The sequence below is a fragment of the Sceloporus undulatus genome, chromosome 9 (genome assembly GCF_019175285.1).
Source record: "Sceloporus undulatus isolate JIND9_A2432 ecotype Alabama chromosome 9, SceUnd_v1.1, whole genome shotgun sequence".
Lineage (NCBI taxonomy): Eukaryota > Metazoa > Chordata > Lepidosauria > Squamata > Phrynosomatidae > Sceloporus > Sceloporus undulatus.
Genome location: NC_056530.1, coordinates 25,697,787 through 25,711,972, shown reverse-complemented (window position 1 = coordinate 25,711,972; position 14,186 = coordinate 25,697,787). Strand labels below are relative to the sequence as shown.

Sequence of the window (14,186 nt, the reverse complement as noted above, 5' to 3'; positions counted from 1 at the left end):
CTTATAAGATGGCTTAGAGCCATTAAACACAGTGGGCCCTTGGTGTCCGCTGGGGTTTGGTTCCAGGATCCTCTACAGAGGCCAAAATCTGTGAATGCTCAAGTCCTATTAAATGCAATGGCAGAGCAAAACGGAGTCCCTTATATCAAGGCTTGTGATTGCACATGTTCCCAAATTTTGGTCCTCCAGATGTTTTAGACTGTAGCTCCCAGAATTCCCAACCATTGGCTTCTGGGAGTTGATGTCCAAAACATCTGGAGGGGCAAAGTTTGGGAATCGTTGCTCTAAAGTTGCATCTGTTCTCCCTCGCTCTGCCGAAAATGCTCAGCCGTCTGAACGTATGCAATGCAGATGGGCAACTTTGTGTGCAATGATGCGTCTACTCCGGTAAGAAGCATGGAGTCCTGATGCGCAGAGTTTAAATGAGTTTTTCCCAGGGTGCGAAAAGTAATTTCTGACTGGCGTTAAGAAAACCCACGACCAAGTTTTCTTAGGGGTTGTGTGTTGTTTTGGCTTTGTCTTCCCCTGAGGCTGAGAGAGTGCGACTTCTTCATGGTCCCCCAATGGGTTTTCATGGCTGAGCAGGGATTCGAACCCTGGTCTCCTAGTGTCCTTGTATTTGGTTTCTTATAATAAGGGATACCCACCAGCCCTATAAAGGACAGTTTCCAACCTTCAAACAAGGGACATCTTTGATCATAAGGGAACCCTATAAGAGAGGAGCTTCCTGGCCCTGAAATAAGGGACATTGCTGATAATAGGGGACACCTGTTAATCCTATAATGGTCAAGATGTTGAATAAGGGACATTCCTTACAATAAGGGACACTTGCCAGCCCTATAAGGGACAGTCTTTCCAACCTTCAGATTAAAGGACATTTCTGATCATAAGGGACACCTATCAACCCTATAAGGGATGGTCTTTCCAACCTTTAAATAAGGGACATTTCTTATAAGGGACACCCGCCAACCCTATAAGGGATGGTCTTTCCCACCTTCAAAACAAGAGACATCTCTGATAATAAGGGACACCTATCAGCCCTATAAGGGACAAGGTTTATGCCCCTCAAGTAAAGCAGATCCCTTATTGGTGCCCAATACCCATCAGGACCAATGCGACTTAAAATGCACACCATGTTTTTAAACCACACAAACACAGACACACAGGTCTTTGCAAACTGAGCTTTATTCTTCTATTTGGGAACCAGGCAAAAGGAGGAGAGCTAGCAGAGACTAGTCTAGATGGAGGAGAAGGGTCCAGTTTCCAGAATCGGACGGCTTGCATCTAAGTGATTTTCACGGTGGGTTTGGAGGGATGGCTGGCAGCCTCTGAAAACAGCGTCCGAAAAACCATCATTTCCATTCGTCAGGGTTTCACAGGGCTGCGCATTTGTGGCTAACCACCGCCTCGTGTCCGGATCTCGCGTCCATAAAAATGCCAAAGGTGCACTCCATTTTCTAAGGACAGAAGTGGGATTTTGGAGAGGGAGGAAAGCAAAGAAATGAAGACAGTCTGGCATCTGATGCCTTTATCCATAACAGTCTGAGGTTGCACTTGTCTTTGGACTTTCTTACTTGGCCCAAACGGCTGCGGCGTTAAGCGTCTTAATATATATAACTAGTTCCTAATGTAACATTTGCATGTCATGTTAAACCATGGTTTGTGCAAAGCATGGTTTGTTGCTTAAGCCACAAATGATACAGCAGAAAATCAACCGACCAACCAGGGTTTATCTTTCTTCATTTTCGATCTGCGGCATCACAGCAAAGCATAAACCAACAAACCATTGATTCCGATTGGTTTACAGTCGTCTAACAAACCCTGGTTTGTGAGCAAAGGTGGTTTGATATTTCCAGATCCAATGGACCCGAAACCTGACTAGGAAAAGCAAATGTGGATGGTCAACTCACCGTCTGCTCCATTTCAAGGGGCAGTCCGCAACCCAAGGAATCCAGGTATTCGTTCGTAAAGGTTACAAACCGGTCCCTCTGGTCATCCTTGAAGCAGTTGGTCTTCTCCAATAACAGACGGACGTAAGCCATCGTCCCAATGGCTTTCTGGGAACCAAAAACAAACACAATTCAGAGATGTTCAGAAAGGGACAAGCTATTTTGTCCACACTGTCGTCGTGCGCCTTCAAGTCGTTTCCGACTGGAGGCTCTAAGGCGGCCCTATCACAATTTTGGGGCTGAGTGTGTGTGCCCAAAGTGAGTTTCCATGGCCGAACGGGGACTTGAACCCTGGTCTCCAAAGTCATAGTCTAGTTCTCTAACCATTACAACCAACAAAGGGGAAGATATACACTTGGGCCACTTTGGGTGATGGAGGTGTCCTTTCACACTTTGCAAAGTTCTCGGTTGCATCTCTGCCGCACTTCAGCTCCCGAAAAACCATGGATCTAAATTCTGGGATCAAGTGGAGACAGAAAATGCTTTTGGGGAGCAGGGACTTGGATGAGAACCGAAAGAGAGGAATTGGCAAAGCGGGCTTTTCGGAGACTTCAGTCTACTTCCTAGGACTCTGGAGGCCAGGGTTCGCATCCCAGCTTGGCCATGGAAACCCACTGGACAAGTGGCACATTCTTGGCCTCAGAGTTATGACAATGGCAAACCTCCCTGACCAAGTTGGGAAGGACTTGAGGACACATAACGACAGCAAACGTGGTGTTTTCACACCGAGGGACACGAAAGAGGACCCCACCGCGTCGCCCGCTCCCCTCACCTTGACTTTGAGTTGGGTGTCCTCCAGGTGTCGGTAGTAAGGGCCAGGGCTGTGGTCGTTGTAGTGGGAGACGGCCATCCGCTTGTAGTAGTCTGGGATCACATTGGCCTCGTACGCCGCAGCCTCCTCCAGCTGCCTCCTCCTCACTTGATCCATAAACTCTAGATGGGAGTCCCAGTCATCTGCCTCTTCTCGCTCTTCCGAAGGGGAAGGCTCCTCATTGTGGCACCGCTGTTGTTGGTGCGCTTCTTGAAGGTTTTCTTTGAGATTGCAGCACCTTGGTTCTGGAGGGGGCTCCTGGCGCTCACAGCAGCCCTCCGCCTCAAATGCCAGCTGCCCCAGGAGCAATGCCAACCCCAAACCCAGATGCCAGGAGGGACCGAACATGGTGGCCCCTAGGCACCTGTAAGGCAGAGACTGCCTGGTGGATGGGACAGGTGGGCTTATATAGGTAGGCTGAAGCCCCGCCCCTAGAGCTCCACCCACATGTTTGGAAGCTCCGCCTCTTCCTCCGAGACACGCCCCCTCAATGGACAGGCAAAACCCGGCTAATTCTGACCATTCAGCATTGGGACTTCAGGCTCAGGCTGCAAGCCATCCTTTTGCTCCCCAATGCAACATGAGCATGCATGCGCGCTGCAGACTAAATGCAGTGTGGCACCGCTTTAACTCCCATCATGGCTCCATGCCATGGAATCCTGGGATCTGTAGTTTGTTGCGGTACCAGAGCTTTCCAATAGAGAAGGCTAAATATCCCACAGATCTAAAAAATCCCAGGATTCCATAGCATGGAGCCATGAAATTGCAGCCTTTGGCCCTTTGCAAGCATCTCCCAACCTTTGCACTTTCAAGGCTAGGATCCTGTTGGTGACAGATGCATGCATAATGCACATAATGCAGAGACGGCAACCCAACATGCCCTGCTGCAGGGCTACATAACTCCCGTGCAGAATGGCAACATTGTGCAACGCCTGGTCAGTAGTGGGTGCCAATGGTCAATGTTCAGTGTTGAGTGCACAACTGCAAATGCCCACGTGTGTTGCACAAGCGCTATGCACACATGCACAGTCTGCAGTGTTGTGCTATGCGCAGCCCACTGTTATGACAGCCGTCTTCTAGATTTGCCAAAAGGCTTCTAATGACTTCATGAGTCTCATCCCTCCATCCTCCATTGATGCCAATGCTGCTAGAAAGCCTTACAGCTGGACGGAGGAGGAGGAAAGAAATGGCCCTTGGCCTTTGCCAAGCGAGGGGTGCCTCTGCGGTTGGCACTTCCATGGGCAGAAAGGGGTCTCTGGGACCCAGGGTCCCTAGGAAGGCTGCCAAGTGGTCTGCAGAGGGGTTCTGGGGGCCATTATCGTCTCTCTCAATGGAGGAAGAAGCCCTGGCATCTTGCTTGGCTATTCCTTTCCTCCTCCTCTGTCCAGCTGTAAGGCTTTCCAGCAGCATTGGCATCAACTGAGGATAAGTCCCATGATCCCCTCCTGTCCTGGGGCGCCCTCTAGCGGCGGCAGAAAATTGATTTAACCCTTTTTGTAACTGTACTGTGCAGTTATTATTTTATCAATATTTGTATTGGTCAATGACCAAATAAATTTTACTACTATATATATCTATATACAGGGTTGGTGAGTTGAATGTCAGTGTCAGGGTCTTGGAGGACAGACAGTTCAGTCCCCATCATCCTCACAAGGCACAGCATGTGGGGAGGGGTCTTGGAGGACACTTCCCATCATCCCCCACTCCCCTCGAGGCTCCGGTTCCTTCCGCGCTCTCCCTCTCTCTCAGCGCCCTCTTGTGGCTTCATCGCTAAAGAGCAGCCAGCTAACATCTTAGCCGGCTAAGAGCCATCTCTCCCTGGCTCTCGGGCGCCCTCGTGTGGCCAGCATTGGGAAATGTGCTTGAATGCAGCCACAGGAGGACGCGCGAGAGCCAGGAATGAGTCCCTTGGGGCCCAGTCCCGACTCTGCCTTGTATTTAACGTTACTTTGTTTTAATTAGGTTATTTTAATTTCTAATTTAAAAACTTGTTTTAATGTGCTTTTATATTGCAAGCCACTTTCGGTCCTTTTTTTGAGCACAAAAATAAAATAAATAAGGTATTATTATTATTGTTCCTATATATATATATATATATATATATATACACACATATACAGTATAATATACAGCCTCCGGGGCTGAAAATAGAAAGTAAATGTGGAAGAGATAAAAGAATTAATAATTGAATGGAAGAATTCTTCTTTTGCAAATGAGGATCTGAAATGATCTGAATGTTTTTCAAATGCTCTTTTGTTCTCCTTCTTCATCGGCCTTTTTGCAAAAGGGACCTCCAGGGCTCTACCGGTATCCAAGCTGTCCATGCTGCAGTCTGCGTCCCTTGGTCAGGGCCTCCAGGGGCTCGAACCGGCGACCTGCTGGTGGCCAATTGGCAGCTCAGCTCTCACCGGGAGCCATCTCTGCATCCCCGACCATTACGCTGCTCCTGGCAGTCTTAGCCTCTCTCTTCATGAGGCTCCCTGTGACGTCACTTGGAACACGCGCTCCAGGCCTTGCTCTCTGCCGCCCTCTTCTGGCTGCACTCCAGCTCTGCACCCTCCTCCTCCTGAGACACAAAACCAGCAAAGAAGCCAAGGAAAAGAGGCCCCATTCAAACCAGCAAAAGAGAAAAACACACATTCAGACTCTCAAATAACAACATTAGAAATACAGTTCAAAAGTTAAAAAGTCAGATCATCAGGGCTTTCTTTCCTTTCACATTCAGGCTTTGCCCATTTCATTCTAGATCGATTACTTCCTCTCTCCCTCCTTTGATTTCCTCTCTTCCTCTCTTTCTTTCATCTCAGATCCTCTTTCATTCATCTCTTCCTTCTAATACACCTTTCCTTGCTTTTTGCTCCTTCCTTCTCTTGCTCCATTTCTTCTCCTCTCAGACTTTCTCCCTTCTCGTTTCTGCTCTTTATTTTACATTCCTTCTTCTTGGACTCAAAGGGTGGCTCTAACAAAACTACAAATCCCATCATTCCGTCGGACGGAGCCAGGGAAGCCAAAGGGGGGCCAAACTGGGCTGTTTCTACAGGGCAGATGCACCTCAGGGAGCCCCAAACAGGGGATGGATTCCCTTCCCTCTCTGGGGTCCTATGAATTCCTTCAAGGCAGAAGAAGGGGCTGGACTGGAAATTCAGAAACCAAATCGCATTTAACAGACAGAACTAGCGTCATCCCGCCGCCTTGCAAGCCTATAGAAAGCCATAGGTCCACCTGTCCTTTCTTATCATGGCGTCATAGATTGGGATCGACCCCAAGAAGGGCCCCGATCCAGTCCAAGCCCTTTATTGTGCCATGCAGGAACTCCTAGAGAAGCCTTCTACTCCAGATCGATCCCTGACTCCCTCCCTCCCAGGCTCCGAGGGATCACCTTAAAGGCCCATTGGGCTCCAAAAGCTATTTGTGTGTGTGTGTGTGTATAATTTATATGTGTGTGTATACACACAGACACACACACACACACTGCATGCACCAGTGGTCACTCTTCTGTGGCAAGCTGAACCAAATAGCCAAAAGCCACAGAAGACTTCAAGTCCTATTTCTAAATAATGATGATAATAATAATAATAATAATAATAATAATAATAGAACCAGAGAGGATCAAAGGGATTATTCAGTGGAACGTCTCCAAATGCAATTGCGCTTCTGCGATAACGGCATTTCTTTGGCATTACATTTAAACAAAGGACAAGGCACTTATTGGGGTTGTTTTTGGCCGGGAAACGAAGCAAACGCCATTCTTCCGGATCATTTGAGCCACCATCGTTTTGCACAGATTAAATGGCCATCAGGGGCCAAAGGAAACTCCAGCCGATCTTGAATCATCCGCTTTGAATTACATTGCAATAAGTTGCCAAATCTTAACGTTCCTGAGAACACTTTGCAAAGGTCACGGCATGAAAAAACCACGAAATATTATCGGCTCTCCTATATTTCTATTTTAAAGCAAGGATTAAGGATATTTTTAAACTTTAGGCCTTTAAAGCCGTACTTCCTTTAAAGATTTGCAGCCACAAATATTGAATATTGCAAATATGTTTATGTGAAAACGTAATGTTACTTATTAGGTTATATATATATATATATATATATATATATATATATATATTTGTAGCTTGGTGAGAGAGTTATCCTTCTCTATCAGAGAGCTCTAGAGCCGCAGCAAACTACAATTCCCACAATGCAAGAGGTCCATAAAGGATTGCAAAGCTGGTAGCCACAAGGTTGGGTTTCGTGGCCAGATTGTTCTTTGCCTCGACCCTTTTTTGGGTCCATTGCCGACCCTCTTAAAAAGGAGATGGGGCTTATTGGGACCAGGGGTGTGTCCACTTGGGTGGGCGGGGCTTCCCTCTCCCTATATAAGCCCTCTGTCCCTTGCAGGCGGTCAGTCCCTGCCTTGACCTCTGCTCCGGCCACAATGCCGCACTCCCAGATGTTGCTGCAGCTGTTCCTCGGATGGGCTCTGCTTCTCGGGCGTCCGGTTCACGGGACGGAGGACGGGTTCGAGGAGCAAGGATCCTTCCTAGAAGAAGACTTGGAAACTTTGGAAGAAGAAGGAGAAGACGAAGTGGAAGAGGAAGAGGAAGGGGAGATTGTGTCGGAGGAACTGGAGGAACGCTTGAGAGAAGACGAAGCTGTGATAGAGAGGGACCCTGAGCTGAAGGAGGAGCTGATGGACCGCTACAGTGCCCTGGCCATGGACTACTACAACAAGTACTCCTACGGCCCTTTGTACAAAGGTCTGGACGAGGACAGAAGCCTCACCTTCAAGGTAAGGAGGGCCGGACGCCCAAGTGCCACCTGCTCTGACCCATTCGGCCGCTTCTTTGGCCAATCCGGAAGCCCCTATGAGCCCCAAAGACTTGCCAAAGTTTTTGCAAAGACTAAATATCATTGCATGTTCATAGAGAGAAAAAAGCACTCTCTCCATGCTCAGAGGCCCTTCTTTTCACGTCACTGACTATCTGCTTTCTCACCCTTGAATCTCAACCCACACTGTAGAAATAATGCAGTTTGACACCACTTTAACTCCATCCGACCCAATCCAGGGATTTTGGAGTTTGGCCAAAATGGCTGAAGACCTCGCACAAACTACAAATCCCAGGATGCCGTTGGAGAGGGCTACAGCGGTGTCAAACTGTGTTGTTTCTGCAGTGCAGATGCACCCCTTGGAAGCAACTTCTAGGCTCGGATTAAGTCCTGGATGGATCGAAAAATCAGTCCAGGTCCCTTTTAAATCCCAGCCACTTTTGGCTCCGTTTCAAGAGGCACAAGTTGGTTTCACAGTTGGACTGTTTCTCACCCTTTTCCTTCCAGAAAGCCATTGGGACCATGGCCTACCTCCGGCTCTTTTTGGGGAAGACCAACTGTACCAACGCCGAAACGTCACGTCACACGCCGTGGGGCATCTCCTATTATTTGGGTAGAGAGAGGAATGAGCCGCTGCCCAGACTTCGGCGCTGCGTCCTGCCACCGCTTTCGGAGCGCGAGGTGAGAGAAGACAACATGGGTTCACCCTGTTTTGGTTCCAGCCACATGCGACCTTTCCTCCCCAAAATGCCTGGGATTGCAACTCCCAAGATCCCCAGGAAGATGCTGGGAGTTGTCGCCCAAGACAGTCCAAAGGGCGAATCTAGATAGTAAGCCAGTCTTCCTTAAGATTAGAAAGCAGAGGTGCCGTCCTTCTCTTAGCTCTGTTTCCTTGGCTTTGTCCTCATGGAAAGTGCCAGGGCAGCGGAGAGGAAGGAGAGGGCACCTGGCATAGGACCATGCCCATCCCAGAAAGAGGGTCCAGATGGGTGCCAGCCCTCCTGTGAGTTGTCCCCATAATCCCCGCACCCTCCTTTGCAATGCCACTGGGGATGATGGGTTTGCAGTGGTCAGTTCTTTAAGTGCCACTCTTGCTTGCTTCCAGGCCCTGGACTGCACCTTTGACATATTTTTGGATGAGCGCTCGATCCGGGAGAAGGTGATGGGCCACCGATGCCAACCCTTGGAAATCGACAATCCAGGAGAGTTCTACACTTCGATGGGATGGTGAAGGAGATGCGACCGGAGGAAGGTTGCCAGACGGAGGGACCACGGCTTGCCACCGCTTTCCCTTAATCACTTAGGTGCCAAGCCTGGACTTTCGCATTGCTCTCTATGCTTTCCCCTTTTCCCTTCCATCTAGAATCTCTGCTCGATCTCTCTTATCTCTTGTCCTGTGCTAGGAGGAATAAAATTTTAATGTGCACTCTCACAACTTGTGCGTTGGTGACCTCTGCCAGCGTCTTATTTTGCAGCAATGAATGCCTTTTCTTCCCAGCGGTTTGCAACCCAAACCAAACCGGAGAGGCAAAGTTAATGACCGACGGACTCAAGGTCTTGCTGGATTGATAAAGCTTTGTGAGTTTGAATATGTCCTCCTGTTTTAAAGTATTGCAAGGGAGGAAAGGATGCCAGGGGTATTTTCTCAGCCAAAAGGATCATTCACATTGCAGACTTATATTACACTTTACCTGCCTCCGTCCTACAAAATCCTGCCTGAATTTGCAGCCACTTTGACCTACAGTATTTCAGTTTGGAAAGAAGCAAAATACACAGAGAGGCTAATAGCTTTATTATGCCCTATAAAGAATGAACAGGATTTGGAAAACAAAGCAGCTGAGAAGAGAGTCATGGTTTGGTGCCGGTTTGGAAAGACCTGATTCAGGCCTCGATTTCAGAGACCGAGAGAAACTTAATCTGAGCATTAAAAATCCTCCCTGCCCAGATGTAATTTGTGAGATTGTAGGGTTAATTTTGGGGGGGTATTGTATGCCAAGGAAGACAAAAGAGTCTGGGGATCATTTCAGGGCTTGGTAAGGAACCGTGGTGCTGCATCGCCAACTCATCCGCCTCCAAGTTTGGATCCCGGCGTCCGTTTTCTTCTCGTTCAGCCAGATCTCGAACTCGCAGTTGTATTTCTGGAGAGAGGAAAGGAACATTTAGGAACAGGGAAGGACAAAACCCATTACCAGAGACCAAGGGAGGCAGATGCTATTGATAGTGACAAGCACAGGGCAACCGCCCATCCTCCTTTTCCAGGACGCACCTTACATTTCAAGGCACTCCAAAATGTAGGACTTGCAAGAAAAATGTAAGGCAGTACTGCATTAAAGGTAAAAACATTCATAGGAATGCATGGGAGTTGATCACGCCAGGGCTAATTTCAGCATTAAAGAGAGATTAAAGCGCATTTAAAGCGCAAATAAAATGGTGCACAAATGATTATCACACACGCAAATGAAGTCATACTGGAAACGCATTGTTGCTGAAATCCCCAAAGGTAAAATGGTGTGTGTTAATGCTTCTTTGGGACCACTTTAATGCAACGTTGCGTGAAATCCTTTTACATAGTTATGCTATTTTCCCGGGATGTTCCACCGGATAAACTCCACGGAGGACATTTGGGGATTCCTCCTGGACAGAAGGCAAGGAGGTGGAGGACAGGTCCCATCGTGGGTTATGGAGACGCTGAGTGCCAGGTTTCCTTCCAAAGCCGGCTTAAACCTGGTTCACCGAAGGCAGCGCTCATCATTTTAAATTTACCAGGGATGTTGAATACATCTAAACCTTTTTGCAACGGACGCTGAACGCTTCTTCGCCTGACCTGTTGCTCGGCTTTGGCGGCCACTTTGCACTTTGCCAGTTGCTCCGGATTGAGGTCGTATCCCTTCTTCTTTCTGCAGCTGGTTTTCACCATCTCGATGGTCAGGAAGTACTTGATCCCTTCCACCTCCTGGAAAGGCAAAGGCATTAAGACAAAACAGGATCCTAGCACAGAGAGGAGCCATTTCCTCATCCGCTCCGTTTTCCGGTTGCGTGTTTGTCCACCGCAATGTATTTCATGGCTGTACCTTATTAAAAGGTTAAAACAAATAGTGGTCTCTGCCTTGAGCAACTTGCAAAGTAAATTTGAGCCATGACTGAGAGAGAAAGGAAAGCCCAGGATAGAACTTTATGGGCTTCATGTTGGCTTAAGGTTCGGAAGCTGTGTATTCAGAACGATGGCAAATATTTGCCACCAAACAACCGGATTTTGAATCACTCAGTGCCACACGCTGCCCGGCGTTCCTCATTTGCCGTGTGGTTCGATTTTTTAATTGGGGCCATAAAACCATTTGCAAATGTTCCTCCTCTTTAATGGGACAAGGAAGTTCTGTGCAAATCAGGACCTCTGCTGCAAAGAGTCGGGCTAAAAGTCATCATCAGCAGCAATAGGGACGCAATGCAATCTCACCGTCTATGTCAGCGATCTTTCAAGAAACATAAGGAAATCCTAATGGTCAAATGAGACGGTGTGAAAATGCTGTCTGATGCTTATTTGCGACACACATTGAACACTTCCAATTGCACTTTAAAATGGCAAATGGAAAGGAAGTGCAAAGTGGCGCGTTTGGGAGGCAAGAGGATCCAGTTTTGCACTCCTATGGAGGGACTGGAAGCAACTGGTCAAGGGATCCAGAGATCATGGTTGATGTTTCTTAGACATCGCCTCCGTATTTTGAGGTCTAAAGCAAACCTATCCTGGGGTTTTCTTGCCAAGGTTTGTCCAGAGGAGGTTTGCCATTGCCTTCCCCTGAGGCTGAGAGAGTGCGACTTGCGCATGGTCACCCAATGGGTTTCCACGGCCGAGTGGGGATTCGAACCCTTTCCTCCAATGTTAAAGTCCAACGTTCAAACCACTCTGGCTCTCATTAGACACAAAACCCACTGCGCACGTTGCGCTCTCTCAGCCTCAGGGTAAAGCAATGGCAAAGCAATGAAACCCCAGGATAGGGTCTCCATAAGAGAAATGGCTTGAAGGCACACAACCACAAAATCAGAAATGGCTGGAAGGAAATCTGGGACTTTCCAATGTCTCCCTTTATTCTGATGCTTTAGTCAGAAAGGCCTCGAAGTCACGCAGTCACCAAAATGCCTCCCGCACCTGATGCCCACCTAGAGACCTTACCTGGCTCTCCGCCTTCTGGATCTCCAGGGCCTTGTAATAGAAGTCGCTGCCGCTTTGGGTGTTGAAGGCTCCCACGGCCAAAGCAGCGGCCTTCTGGACTTCAGGGTCGGAGATGGGGAGCTCCACCAGACCCCCGGGAAGCGGAGGGTCCTCCTGGGCAGCCCTCCCTTGGGGCAGGAGGAGCACCAGGCAGAGGGAGAACAGCAGGCTGGCACCTGCAAAGAAGCCCACCTGTGCCATGGCTGGGATGGATGGATAGATGGCCAGTTGAGCAGCAGATCCATATATATAGGTAGAGGCCACACCCACTGCTTGGAGCCAGCCAATGAGTGGCCAGCAAAGGGCCAGGTGAGGCTGCAGAGGCCACGCCCACAAGGCAGGTGCCCAGGTGAGGCTCTTGGGTCACCATCCCTTTGGACCTAGCCATGGAAAACCCTCCAGATTGCTCAAGAAACCGCTCCTGGACCTTTTATTGGAAGGAAGAGAAGCAGCACAGACTGGCCTGACGTTGCATTTCAAAACAGAAGCATATATTGAACACAACCCAAATTGAAAAGTGATGGGAATAGTTTATTACAGAAGATGCTAATAATCGAGTTTAAGTCACTGAAGGATCAATAAGGTTTGAAAAACTGAGCAGCAGAGAATAGGATTAGGGTTGGAAAGGCGTCGTTTTTGGGCATCGTTTCGGAGACACAGAAAGACTTAATGCCGACGCTGTGATTTCCAAGACTTAATTTTGGAGCCGGTTTCATCCCAGAGCAGAAGAAGAGCCCCAGAGGCCTTGGCTGTTCAGGGGCTGCATTGCAAACCCATTTTAACCTGGGAGCCTTTGCTGTCCATCTTCAGCCAGGTCTTGGATTCACAGAGAGATTTCTGGAAAGGAGAGAGGTTAGCAAACCAAGCATTTAGGATCACGAACATCGTATCCATCGCTAAACGCAGAGGCCAAGGGAGGCGGTCCGTGGGGATACCTTCAAACACAGGCGTCCTCCTTTTCCCAGGACACACATTTCTGCAGGTCACTGACCGCAATAAACCGTATTCCGTTACCTCCGTTTTAGGCAAGGAAGGACACTGCACTGCGCCAGTTGCGCTTGCCGAAAGTCGGCTGCCGCCTTCTTTTTGCATCTGGTTTTCACCAAGACAAGGCTCAGGTTGTATCTGATTCCGGCTGTTGCCTACAAGGAATAGTGCAAACATTGCAGACGGAGCAAAGGAAACCTGATCCACACTGCAGAATTAATGCACATTTGACCCCGCTTTTAACTTGCTATGGCACAATGCGACCGGATGCTGAGATTTGCAATTGGAGGCGCTCTTTCGCCATTGCTGTCGGAGAGCTCTGGTGCCACAACTACAAATCCCAGGATCCATGGCAGCTAAAGTGGCGTAAAACTGCATTATTTCTGCTGCGGAGATAGAGAGAAGGCCCTAACCTAACCCTCACATTGGGCAGATGATGATGCTCCCCGAAGCTTGGACAAAGATGGCACACTTTACAGTAGATGTGGATGGATAGCGATATATAGTCAATAGAGGGTTATAAATGGAGTAGAGTAGATGATGCACCAGGTCTACTCTTACATAGCCCCATATGGGACACTCCCAAAGGTTGATCCTCCAGGTGTTTCGGGTGATCCCAGCACCCAGAAGCCCTTGCTAGGTGTGGTCAGCAGTGAGGAATCCTGGGAGATGATGTCCAGAACATCTGGGAGACTAGATTTGGGGCATCACTGCAGCGTAGACACACACACCACCTTTACCTGCATCTCCATCTTCAGAGTCTCCTGCAGCTTGAAATAATATTCGCTGCCGCTTTGGGCGTTGAAGGCATCTCCGGACAATGCAGTGAACTTCTGGGCTTTGATGGCCCCCGGTCAGCCCTCCCTTGGGGCAGGAGGAGGGCCAGGCAAAGAGAGGCCAGGTTGGCACCTACAAAGAAGCCATGAGCCATGGATGGATGGATGGATGGCCAGGTGAGCAGATCTAGGGATCCATATATAGGCAGAGGCCACACCCACCGCTCGGAGCCAGCCAATGAGAGGGCAGCAAGTGGCCAGGTGAGGCTGCAGAGGCCATGCCCACAGGACAGGTGCCCAGGTGGGCCTCCATCCCTTTTGACTTAGCCTTGAAAAACCCCTCCAGGTTGCATCAGAATGCAATGAAACGGACCTAGAAATCACGTATGTGGTCTGACACATCGAGTGTTGGACACAAACTGGGAATAGCTGGTTTAAAATAGCAGTCCAACTGGATTCCAGGTTTACTGGGTGACCTGAAGACAATAGCCTCCCACCCTTGACCTTCCCTCCCAAGCAAGTTCTCCCTGGATTCCAAAAGCGAAGTGGCGGAGAAGGCGAGGAAGACGCCGAAATTGGGGAAGATCTTCCCTACCTTCAGGTTCCGTCGTTCATCGAAACGGAGGCCGCAGTCGAGA

The 14,186-nt window shown here is 48.9% G+C and overlaps 3 protein-coding genes across 3 annotated transcripts; 1 reads left to right on the top strand and 2 right to left on the bottom strand.

Moving 5' to 3' along the window:
* Positions 1 to 1,187: 1,187 nt before the first annotated feature.
* LOC121916052 lies at positions 1,188 to 3,182 on the bottom strand. The gene is made up of 3 exons (XM_042440776.1): positions 2,722 to 3,182; positions 1,911 to 2,057; positions 1,188 to 1,457 (listed from the first exon to the last, which is right to left on the bottom strand). Exons 1-3 carry the CDS (start codon positions 3,106 to 3,108, stop codon positions 1,374 to 1,376), a joined length of 618 nt encoding a protein of 205 aa, XP_042296710.1. The 5' UTR covers positions 3,109 to 3,182; the 3' UTR covers positions 1,188 to 1,373.
* Positions 3,183 to 7,129: 3,947 nt separating this feature from the next.
* LOC121916232 lies at positions 7,130 to 8,996 on the top strand. Its single transcript, XM_042441087.1, has 3 exons — positions 7,130 to 7,540; positions 8,086 to 8,259; positions 8,684 to 8,996. The coding sequence occupies exons 1-3, from the start codon at positions 7,187 to 7,189 to the stop codon at positions 8,807 to 8,809; spliced, it is 654 nt and encodes a 217-aa protein (XP_042297021.1). The 5' UTR covers positions 7,130 to 7,186; the 3' UTR covers positions 8,810 to 8,996.
* Positions 8,997 to 9,560: 564 nt separating this feature from the next.
* Positions 9,561 to 11,986, bottom strand: LOC121915015 (cystatin-like). The gene is made up of 3 exons (XM_042438830.1): positions 11,747 to 11,986; positions 10,403 to 10,531; positions 9,561 to 9,716 (listed from the first exon to the last, which is right to left on the bottom strand). Exons 1-3 carry the CDS (start codon positions 11,984 to 11,986, stop codon positions 9,597 to 9,599), a joined length of 489 nt encoding a protein of 162 aa, XP_042294764.1. The 3' UTR covers positions 9,561 to 9,596.
* Between the last annotated feature and the right edge of the window lie 2,200 nt (positions 11,987 to 14,186).